This window comes from Heterodontus francisci, chromosome 25 (genome assembly GCF_036365525.1).
Source record: "Heterodontus francisci isolate sHetFra1 chromosome 25, sHetFra1.hap1, whole genome shotgun sequence".
NCBI classification, from domain to species: domain Eukaryota; kingdom Metazoa; phylum Chordata; class Chondrichthyes; order Heterodontiformes; family Heterodontidae; genus Heterodontus; species Heterodontus francisci.
Genome location: NC_090395.1, coordinates 41,657,733 through 41,669,997, shown reverse-complemented (window position 1 = coordinate 41,669,997; position 12,265 = coordinate 41,657,733). Strand labels below are relative to the sequence as shown.

At 41.4% G+C, this 12,265-nt stretch overlaps 1 protein-coding gene across 9 annotated transcripts in view; it reads left to right on the top strand.

The window, feature by feature from the left end:
- LOC137383841 (neuron navigator 1-like) overlaps positions 1-12,265 on the top strand; it is a 719,754-nt gene that overhangs the window by 315,008 nt on the left and 392,481 nt on the right. For all 9 annotated transcript variants that reach the window (XM_068057140.1, XM_068057137.1, XM_068057136.1 and 6 more), the window contains one exon: positions 9,972-10,358. In XM_068057140.1, coding sequence (XP_067913241.1) covers positions 9,972-10,358 — 387 coding nt within the window. The remainder of the gene's footprint in view (positions 1-9,971; positions 10,359-12,265) is intronic.

Below are 12,265 nucleotides of genomic sequence, written 5' to 3'. Positions count from 1 at the left end.
CCCTCCAAGGTCAATAAAGCTTACAAATTGGTACTATATTACCAGAGGGTCTGGCTAAGTTTTTGCCAAAAATTCATATCTTCATACATGTTACCTTTGGACATTTCAATCCCAAATCGTGCATGACCACTTCTTAGATGATGAGAGGCCAAAGCTCATTTTACTTCCTTATTCTTTAAAAAGACATTCACACAGTGATGATAAAACAGTCACTGTAATTTTCGGTTACTCCACTTAGGAAGCAATGAAGCAACCACCTGTTTGACTTCATAATACGCATGTGCCTAATTGATTTCTTTATTTGATGAGGACAAAGCTGCAGCATTGCTATATTTACTTGTAGTCACCCTCTTATCACATGTGGCTATGCCTGTGATCATATATCATATCTTCTCCTGAGCCCATGCAAGACTGAGAGAGTGAAAATTCCTCAATCCTTAACCAAGGCAAGGATGGCCACAGACTCTCCCCTTTTTATTGGATTACTAGGTTCACCAGCTAGAAAAGCGGGATTAACTTCAAGGAATCGGACAAGAGGTAAGACATTATCTAATGCACATTACAAGATGGCGTAATAGCTACCCTTCCACACATTACAACATGACTTGTTCTGCTGCATCTTACAATATAACTTCATGGCAACACTGCTACATCTTACCTCTCTGACATGCTAGATTATCTGCCCAATCTTAAACAGGATGAAACAATGGTGAAATTTGTCTTTATGAGCTCAAACAAAGGACTGTAATAGCTGATGTATGTTTACATTCTACTTCACTGCAGCAGGACTTCCAACCCACCTCAAGCCACTTCCTTTAACACTGACCAATGATATCATCCAGTTTTGCTGTTGCCAGCAGCCACTCTGTCTGCCCTTAACTAGCTAGATTTGCGTTGAAAATAGTTTCTTCACACCACCCCCCCACCACGGCCCCCCACCCAAAACCTTCCCCTACTGCCACAAAATAAAAGACTTTAACTAAAGTTTTGGAAAATTTGATTATTTGCATCATAAGCAATTTCATCTGAATATTCAAAAAAGATTTGCAGAGATCAAAATTGACAGCTCGAAGCAGGCACAGCAAATAAGACTGGCTATTAACTTGGTTACATTGGAAACCTAGTTATTTAGTTGTTTTTGTCAAATGAACAATGCTTATTTCTATAGCAAATCATTGTTTTTTCAAAAAGGACTAAAACTTGTCTCATACTTATGTGAGTATTATAATTGGTTTTAGAATTGCAACCTTCCAGTCAAGAAGACTAAATCCAGTTGTATTTAATCATGTGAATTGAGGCACAAACATTTTGAGCAGGCAAAACTGATGAGTAGGTAACTTGATCAGCTCGCACTTTTTCAGAAAACTTGTAATCACTTTCAGCAGACAACAAGCATAATCATTTTAACTGGACAAAATCAAGCTTTTTGCCAGATAGAAGGAACTTTATTTTGCTAACAAATTCAATGACCAACATCAGTGGCTAGGATGCTCCATTCCACTCCATGCATGATGACAGCTTCACAGTTAAATTTGTGACAAAATCATTGCATGTGGAATGTGGTAAATAACTATATAGGTGAAGTGATTTAAAATAACTTTTTCTTGAAATCTCTTTTGTCTGCTTTCAGAAGGCATGTATGTTGAGCATTATAAACATTAAACCATTTGCAATCTGAATGATTTTGGTGCCCTAGTTACTTTCACACAATAGCAACTGCCATAGGCTTCATATAACAACATCACATGCATTAATTTTTTTCACAGGAGCAACAAAAAATGATCTTTCAGCTTGTAACTTTTTCTCATTATTGTATATTAATCTGCATGCGGAATGTTTTCAGACAGAAGTGGGTTGTGTTGATGTACTAAATGGATTTGCATGTGAGAGATGTTCTGCTGCTGTCTTAAATTGATTTGGTCTGTGCGAGAATAATTGGTGTCTGGTTTGTTGGTCATGGGAACTGGCTTTGTGCGAAACTTTGGGAATAAGCTATCTGTGCTCAAATATGACTAAATCTGTGCTATTCACCTTTAATTTCCTAACGTAAAATGATCAGCTAGTACTTGATGTTGAAAAACTAGGCAAATGAGGTAAATGTTTAAAAAAGTATACCTAATATACACAGGCCTTCCTTCAATGACTCAGCAAACTTGTCCAATTGAGCTACAAAGTTAGAAAGGTGCCAAGTTTTGGGCTGAATTAGATGGGTGCTAGTCAGCCTCAGCATCCTTGGGTTAGGAGGGGAATATGGTTCCAGATCACTTTTCACTCAACACTCATTGTCATAACTCACACACAAAGAATTGTGAAAATTATTAGAATGCAATAGGCCTCCTGTGCAATAAGGAGTAAATGCCTTCACGATAGGAAGTGAGGGGAAAAGCATTTGACAGCAAAAAAGAGAAACAGAAATAACGGATACAGAAACAAAACTTCTTCTGCATTATGTTGTATTTATTTACTCAGGTTTATGGCTAATCAGTTTTTAGTCCGTTATATTGCAAATTTATATTTACAAATGCTCCTTTACGTAAAATTAAAATGTTAGTTCCCTTCACTAATTGATTTTCTGCACATTTTTATTTGCTAGATGCAATGGGTTATATTTTCATCATAAAATCAAATGAGGCACATCAAATAAAGCAGATTGGATGAGAAATTGGGATCATTTGTGCCTGTTTTCTCGATGCTCAAAATGCCCTTAGAGCTTCAAAATGGCATCCACATGCACATGCCCATTTTTTGGATGAATTGCAATGGACGCTAAATTGGTGAGGGTGCTAGTGCATGACCATCAGAATGAATGCAGAAAAGGCCAATCATGATGTCAATCAGTGTGCAACACTGCTTTGACACCAATTTTGCCATTTTCGAGCTCAACGCTCCAGCCAATGTCCTCTCAAATTCACACAGCTGAACATGTGTTTAGGAAGGACACCCCACCAGTGCTATTTTAAGAGATCATCAACTACTTACAGGTTAGTTGCTGTTTGATTTCTTCTGGCTGTTGCTTCAATTTTACAATTTTTCTACTGCTGTTTTAAGGTTGCAAAAATCTACAAAGACTTGTGCAGCAGGTGCTGGAGTCTTTGTTGACTTCAAGGCTTTTGAACAAACCAACTGCCCCCTGACATACACTGGTAGACATTTCCCTTGGAATAAAGCATGACTTGAAGAATTAAAAGAGCGCATGCAGAGCAGGACAATCTACCAGAAGAGGAAGGAGGAAAAGGGGAAAGGGTTCTCAGCAGGAGGCCATATCTGTTCAAGGTGTTCAGGGAGCAATTCTCCTACCTGAACCTCAGCAAGAAACAATGTGTGAAACGCGTACTTTAATTAGGACATCATCACTGAAATTTGCCCCCAGCGCAGTCCAGTGTTGCTTAAGGTAGGTCACAAAGGCTCTCTGCTCAATGAAAGCTACCTAAATTTCATTCTCTCTTGCCAGAGATGGAGCAGGCATGTGGCTTTGCTAAGATTTCAGGCTTCCCAATGGTGCAAGCTGCTATTGACTGCATGCATAACACTTTATGGGCACTGCATTTCAACTCTGCCCTATTGTTAACATCCAGCTGGTGTGCGACCCTAGGCAGTGAATCATTCAGGTCACTGTCAAGTACTCCGGCAATCCACTGTGCCATCATCATATGAAGCACCACTGCAAACCAAACTGGGCGACTAGGGCTATTTGTTGACCACATGGCTGATGGCTATGGTGCACAACCCACAGTGTGTCTTCATCACCACTTTCGTCTTGCTGTGTCTCCACTGCCTGGCCAAGTTGCACTTCCTACGTATCTGAAAAGAGCAAGGCACAAGAGTAAGATCATGGTACAGGGGTGGGGGATGCAGAGGGATGTGGAAGGAAGTAAGATGTGTATGCTTGCACCATCTACATCCTGTAAATCAATAGAGTGTGGGCTGAGGGGGAAGGGGGCTATGAGAAGGAGGATTAAGTATGAGGATATGATTATCTTCAGTGCTTTCGGCCCCACTGCTGTCCATAACCTCCTCAATGGGTGTCCCAATGATGGCCAGTACTGTCTCCTCCATGGGGACTGGGAAATGCAAGTGGGCCTATCCCTCTCCAGTTTGCTCCTTGTGCCTGTGAGGGTGCAGTGGGGCACATGATTGTCAGGTATGAATGTTAATTGTTTGAGGTTGTTGGTAGTTAATCATGGGGTGTGGTGATTTGGGCAGTTGCTGAGGCTATCGGTGCAGTTGGTATGATATGGAATGGGATCTCTGAACTTCTCGTGGCACTGCATCTAGCTCCCCGTGCCTTGACTCATAACATTGACCTCCATGGCTATCTGCTCCCAATGTCTTCTGAGCATGTGTCTGCAGATGCAAGACATGTCCCTTCCTTTCCATCTCCTCTACCAAGGCCTCTGTGCAGCAGCATCCAAAAACCTTGGAGCTCGCTCTCTTCATGGTGTGTCACTCTTCAGTGTTTCTCAAGTCAGAGTCTCTTCCTGCATGACTGCCAGCACCTGCTGCAGTCACAATGCACCTCCCCTTTTAAGAGGTGCAGGCTAGCTTTAGGATGTGTAGATTAACATCTATGTGGTACTAACAATTCATGATATTGGTCTCCTGCTGAATCGTCCAGCCAATCACCAGTACAATTCACGCTGACTGGAAGCTGAAATCATTGCATTTGACAGGACGAAGTTGGTATGCTGCCTGCGTCACAATTAACGTTTTCAGTATGTGGAATCAACAGTATGAGGCACCATTTTCAACAGTAGTCCAAATTTTGCAGTCGGAATAATGGTGAGGCTCACAGTGCTCACTGTTATTTATGGGGCTACCAATTGTTTTCTGTGTATTGGAGTGGGGATGGGTCACACATTAATGTACAGTGTATTTGGGTGGGGCGGGGTTTCTGGGGTTGAAATTTTTTCTCTGTGTGCAGGTCTGGCAGCCCTTTAAAAATGGCGCCAGTGACTGCGCAGAGGCAGCTGACGGCGTTGCAGAGCCTCCCCCCACCATGTGTTTGGGGTTGCGGACATCCCTGCTTATGGAAATGAGCTGCCGCGCAGCCCGTACATGTGGGCCGCCATTATTCTTGCGAGCAGCGGTGGGAGAATAAAATTCAGCCCATTGAGCTAGACTGCGATGCCAGAGTTTTACGCCTGCGCTCCCCGCCCCCACCCCCGGGAGCGGGCTGGTAGGTGGGTAAGGGGTGCATAAATCAAGTGGGAGGCTGGAGTGCTGTCCCCGTCGCCTACCTGTCCCTACAGGTGTTTTACCAGCGGCGGGTAGGTGGCAAATAGCCCACCTGCCCCAGGCCAATTGATGCCCTTAAGTGGCCAATTAATTGTCACCAAAGGGTCTCCTCCCACTGCTGCTGGTATCTTACCAGTGGTGGATGGCCACTTCGCCACCTGAGGAGGCCACCCAGTAAAACCTGGTGGGCTAGAGGGATCCTCCTGATTGGACACCCTGTGCCCCATTGTGGAGCCCAGCAGCACAGGCCATTCCCTCTAAAACTACCGTCCCCTGCCCTACATCCCTACATTCCGATCTGCACCCTCCTCATCGGGGCCCAGCCAATTGCCCGCACTCGCTGGGTGCAGTCTCAGCAGTGGCCACCGCTCCTAGTGGCGCTGCTGAGACTGAAGAGCTGCCAGCCCTCTGATTGGCTAGCAGCTCTTGGAGGTGGGACTTCCTGCCTCAGAGGGGCGGAAGTCCCATCCAGCACTAATTAAGGGCATAGGCCCGCCCCCGACATTTTTGTCAGTTGGCAGAGCCACTGCCACAACGTAAAATTCCGGCGTGAGTTGAAGATACTCTGACACATAAGGGAATGGGAGAAGTATCTGTACAGTTTGCTGTAGACTTCGGTCAAATCTCATAGAGTGGTACAGGTTCAGATCGGGGCTGGTGTTACTGATTAGTGTGCAGAGTAATACATTTATAGTGTGACACATTTTGTTTGGAAGAACGAGGAAAGGCAATTTAAAAATGAACGATAAATTCTAAAACGAATGCAGGAGCAGAGGGACCTGGGTAATATATCTGCACAGTCTTTGAAGGTGGCAGGGCAGGTTGAGAAAGTGGTTAATAAGACGTACAGGACCGTGGCTTTATAAATAGTGGCATAGAGTACAAAAGCAAGGAATTTATGGTGAACCTTTATAAAATACTGGTTTGGCCTTAACTGGAGTATTGTGTCCAGTTCTGGGCACCACACTTTAGGAAGGATTTGAAGGCATTGGAGAAGGTGCAGAAAAGATTTATGAGAATGGTTCCAGGTATGAAGGACATCAGTTATGATGATAGATTGGTGAAGCTGGGGTTGTTCTCCTTAGAGAAGATAAGGTTGAGAGAAGATTTGATAGAGGTGTTCAAAATCATGAGGGGTCCCATTGGTGGAAGGGTCAAGAACCAGAGGGCAGGTCAAGAACCAGAGGGTACAGATTTAAAGTGATTGGCAAAAGAACCAGAAGCAACATAGGGAAAAACCTTTTTATGCAGCAAGTGGTTAGGATCTGGCATGCACTGCCTCAGAGTGTGATAGAGGTGGATTCAGTTTTGGCTTTCAAAAGGGAATTGGATAATTATCTGAAGAGGAAAGATTTGCAAGACTAGGGGAAAAGGCAGGGGAGTGGGATTAGCTGAGTTGCTCTCACAGAGAGCCAGCATGGGCACAGTGAGCTGAACAGCCTCTTTCTATGTTGTAACCATTCTGTCGGGGAAAGCCAGGTGAGATCGAGAATGAGGATCCACAGATACTGATCCTATTCAACAGGTACAATGTACTTAGAGCCTGTGAGGGTAAGGATACAGACTGTTGGAAGGTCAACCAGAATGCAGACCATAGAACCTTGGAGCTAAAGGCTGTCCAAAGACTGGGTGGGGGAAGAGGAGGAAGGGAGTTGTAGAGGATTCAATAATTAGATGGAACATATAGTGTCCTTTGTAAGCAGGATCAAGAGTTTTTCATGGTATGTTGCTTACCGAGTGTCAGGGTAAGGGACATCTCAAATCAGTTGAAAAGGACATTGGAGAGGGATGGGGAAGATCCTGTCATTGCGATCCATATTGGGACTGATAACATAGGGAAGAGCAGGCAAGCGGTCCTGTTTGGAGAGTACCAGGAACTAGGGGTTAAATTAAAGAACAGGACCTCAAGGATTATAATCTCTGGATTATTAGCTGATCCATGTGCAAATTGATGTAGGGTTAAGTAGATTAGGGAGGTGAACACATGGCTGAAGGAGTGGTGTGAGAAAGAGGGTTTCCATTTCATGGGACGTTGGCACCAATATTTGGACAAGAAGGATCTGTACCACCAGGACTGACTCCATCAGGAGCAGACTGGGACCAGGGTCGTAGTGGAATGGGTAAATACTGCAGTCACAGGACTTTAAATTGATAAATGGCTGCCACGTATTAAGAAAATGCTATTATTTGAAGGATCCTCCATTAGAGGCACTGTCAGCAACTTTCTTGGTGACCTTTGGGTAGTTCAGTGGTATTGATGTCACTTATTGTGCTGGACTTCAAAGGACTCAAATGAACTCTGAAAAGCAAAATCCCAAACGCTCATTGATGAGTTCTGTTGGTTTTACACTGGTGTGATGAACAGGTTGATTAGCCAACTGGTTCCACCTCAATTGTGTAACAACAGATTATACCATCATGTTACTGTGAAGCTGGCTATTACCATATTGCACGGTAGTGTTGACATTTTGAACAGGCCCATGCAGAATTGCAATGTCCTCATTTGGCATACATTGACATAAGTTAGGCATGTAGAAGGTTCAACAGCCATCAGCTCAGATTGCTGGGTGGCCCTTGGTTTTCTGTGCATAACCATTCAACTGTTCTAAATCCATCTGGAGGCTGTCATTGATATAGTATCCTCAACAATATAGTCTGGACTCCACATCTTGTGGACATTCATCCTAGTCCTTTTTCCTAGTAAGAGGTTCAAAAATATGCATGTTTGGTGTCTTCATCATCTTCTGAAATTATGGTTGCCGTCAACTTATAATCAGTGCAGGATTTAGTGAGATCATCTGTGAAGGCAGCTTCCACCATGAGGGAGGATTGTAACTCTGACCCCAAAGACACCCATTCAACTCCTCCACGACCCTCATTTAAGGAGATCAACTTTTTTAAAAAATCAAGTTCCTGTTGGGTGTTCAGACAGCTTTCCTGTCCTGACCCCTTCCCAGTGGCCATCATTTCTCATCTCCAGACGTTGGTCTCTCTCTTGCCTCTCTCATCTACCAGCCTTCAATAATATAACCAGTTCCTTCTGAATCAGGAAACAGGAACTCCCAGCATAAGCAGTCCCTGCCTCAGCTCCATTTCTTTGTTGTCACTGGCATTGTATAGGGTGGGAAGAGCTGGGAGCCAGGCCATTTGGCCAGGGATGGACTTCTGTAATTAAATAGTTCTGTCTTCCCTTCTCATCTGACATCCTCTATTTTGTCATAATCGCACAGTTCAGTCTAAATAAACATATATATGGGGGTGGCTTTTTGAAACAGGCCCTTTCGCCACAAACATATAAAGGACTGTAAGCATCTTACAAGGCCAACCAGGAAGGCATGGAGCAGGTCCCTGACTGTTTCTAGTCACTTCCAGCAGCCACCCATGAAAATTTGGGAAAACTTTCTTGATGAAATGAATGATGAAGTGTGCAAGATGTTCTTAGCTGTAGACTGTAAGATTTTATTACATATATTTGATGGCATACATTTCCTGTGACAATTGACTTAGAAAACTTTACAGTACAAATAGGGTATATTTGATTACAAATTACATTTCCTCCATGTACTATATTGTGCAACAGTCTTGGAGGAGGTTCTGTGTCATCATTGCACTTATGCTTAAGCGCCTGCACTGTGACTTTCTCTGGCCTTGTAGGTGTTTTCTTGTTGACCTTTTGTGGTCTGATTGTATAATTTGGATCTTTGTTTTGTTCCATTTACACAATTCAGTCTTGATTTGGTTTCTGAATAATTCATTTTCTTTCATTGCATTGCTCAATGGCTTAGTGCAGATAGACAGCATCAGTGATATGGCTAAGCTGTGGAGAAAAGATTCTTTCATTTCATTTATTTTATAATAGCGCACTACATTTTATATTGTTCTTTCCTGCCTACTGTTTCCATTTTTACCATCAATTTAATATCATAACACTTTCACAAATGGCTTATTGGCAGGAGTAAATGTGGGAAATCAAGTAGCATCTGAGTGGTCAGTTTGAATTACCAATTATTTTGTAAATAAAATCACTGAAGCTAAAAATCAGTTTGCAAACAAATGTACGCATAACCTTTAAATCCAGTCGTTTCAAAATAGGCCTGGAAATTTACAGACAGGCAATGTAATTCAAATATTATCTGATAATGTTAATCATTAATTCTTTTCTATCACATTGTTTTAAATATACAAGGCCAATTTACTAGACTGCCATCTTTTTAAAATAACTACTGTACATATAAGTATGACATTGTAATTTATTTAATACTTCCAGCAACATTTTCTTGCAACCTTCCTTTCTTTCAATATGATTTCATCTTTCATTCAGAAAAAAGGCAGAACAGGCCATAGTTTCCTCCAGGAAATTGGACCTTTATTGCTGCTCCTTACTTATCAAATAGAAGGAAGAAATAATTTCCATTTATATAGTGTTTGTCACACCCACAGGACACCCCACTGTGCTATATAGACAAAAAATTAATTTGAAAGGTAGACAATTGTTTTGTAGTAGGTAGACTCGTGTGATTAGGTAGTCCTTTTTTCCCCACAGATATGACGTTCAATGTTCTATCTTATCTAGTAGCTCAGACTAATAAAACATATCACATGGCAGGCGGATTAGTAAATCAGGCAGACCTGTAAGCATCTTCGCTGCTTTCTCCATCGCAGCTCCCTTTGTGTGTTTATGTTTGTTTCTTAAGAAATGAATACAGATACATTTTTATCTATTATTTCCTTTGCAGTGCTTTAGATACAACCTTTGACAGTGACATAAGCACTGAAGTGAATGCCAGAGGCCGTGGCACAAGTTCGTCTAATCGATCTTCACCATTGTCCTGGCGATATGGCCAAGCGAGTCCACGTCTTCAGGCAGGGGATGCACCTTCTGTAGGCAGTGGATGCCAATCTGGAGGAAATTCTGGCTGGTTTGTTCGAGGAGATGCCTCTCATTACTCACACACCATGCCCATGCGGAGTTCCAGTAAATCGTGTAACATTTCTCGCTTGGACTTGGAGTCTCTGGACTCTGATGATGTAGACCTGAAGTCCATCAGTGCTGACATGTCTGGCTATATGAGTGACAGCGATTTGTTGGGGAAGACGATGAATGACGATGACATTACAACTGGGTAAGTTGGAACTGTATTATTGCAACTTACCAAAGGATCAGCTTTAAAACTCTTTCTAAAATTGTTTTAGCGCAATTATTTTTAGTGAATTACCACTATATGTTAAATTTATGATGAATAGTATGTTGCATGAAGGTTTGGTTGTGTCATTTGAGTTTTAATTGTAATATGTGTGTGTTTAAGTTGTTTAGTATTTAGGACGGAATGGTCCTTTGGATAGTCAATTAGATCAGGTTTAGTGCAGAGTTGAGATTATTTCGGGTTCTAATGTCTTACTGGTAATAAATACACATTATGACTCAATTAAAGGCAAATGCACAGGCTTTGCTCTTATTAAAAAAAAACTGCTAGACATTGCAGCTAGGTTACTGCTATCTAAAGAGGAACCAACAACCTATCAAAGGTTGCCTAAACTAATATGTGGTGACATTTGTTCTTTCTGGTTGAACATCATTTTATTACAGAATTGTTCCATCCAGCAATAGCACTTAATCATTCATTGTTATTGCCTTCCATCCTAAATTAACACCTTTCCAGTCTTGATTTGAATGTTCTTTGTCCCTTCCTCTTCTAGCTTTTCCTATAATTGATCCTTGCTTCATTTTGTCATGTGTGCTTTGAATTGTATCATCATCTTGTTGTTTTCACTAGTTGGTGCTTTTCATGCTCTCTGATAATCCAGTTGAATTTTCAAGATCCTTGAACTTGTCTTCTACTTTCAGTTTAGCTACTTATGAACACTGAAACTTATGGCAATATTCTATCAATCAGCTTCAGTGCCATATACTATCTGTGAAAGAATGAACAGATTCTCCTCCATCCAAAATTAGCAAGAATATTTGGCCATTTCAGAAAATAGAGCACATTAGAATAGAAGCATTTGGTACACTTTTTTGTAATAAATTCCACAAGATAAATTGTACATAATTATAATAAATTAGACCGTTGTAACATTTATTACAAGCTATGATTATTAATTAAAGGTAGCAAGAAATTGCTTGCACAATTGAGGAAAAAAGGTTGCATATGGAGAAGAAAAATACATCAGCATTGGTTTGGAATTTTAATCTTGACAATGTGAGTGCTACTTAAGTGACATGATGTAAGATTTAAGTAAATGAAGACATTTTAATTCAATGAAAGCCATTTAGATTACATGTGTTGTTCAGTAGTGAATCCAGTATGATTTCAGTATTTCAGTGACATTTGCAATATCCTCATACCAAACCAAAAAATGGTCCCGCAGGCCATTGCTTTTATCTTCGTCCAGTACCACTAGTTGGCCCAGCTCGCTTCAATATTCAATTTGTCTTTATTCTTCAGAAAATAATTTGTGACATAATATGTGCATTTATCTCAAAGAAGAAAAATGCTTCTTAACTCTTAACTGCTACTCAACTGCCTTGTGATAAAAATGGAAAATGTTCAGAATTACCAGCTTGATTGTATTGAGGAACTGAATCTCAAGTTCTTATTTGTCTTCTTCACAGATGCTAGGAGGTCTGTAGGAGTAGTGCAAGTTGACTTAGCCTCATGTTGTTTTGTTCTTTTTCTCCTTCCCTGGGGGCAGCCGTTGCCTCAATCCTGTATGATCTCCAGATGGCTTAGGAGGATACTATACAGGGAAGCTTGGGGAAAGCCATCTTGTTTTGCTGTTCCATGATGTAACCCTTTGGTGCAGTAACAATTTGTACCGCAGGTCTGCCTTAAGCAAAATCCAAAATTAACTTTAAAGAAATGAAATAATAAAGTAATATTAGGGTGCCCAAGCCCACGAGAAAGTATTTTTTAAAAAAAGTATATATATATTATGTGATCTTGTGCTATTGTGCTATTTGAGGGATCTTACTGTTGGAGACCTACATTCCATTAATTTGTGCTAGATTCAAACTGAAATCTCATCATAC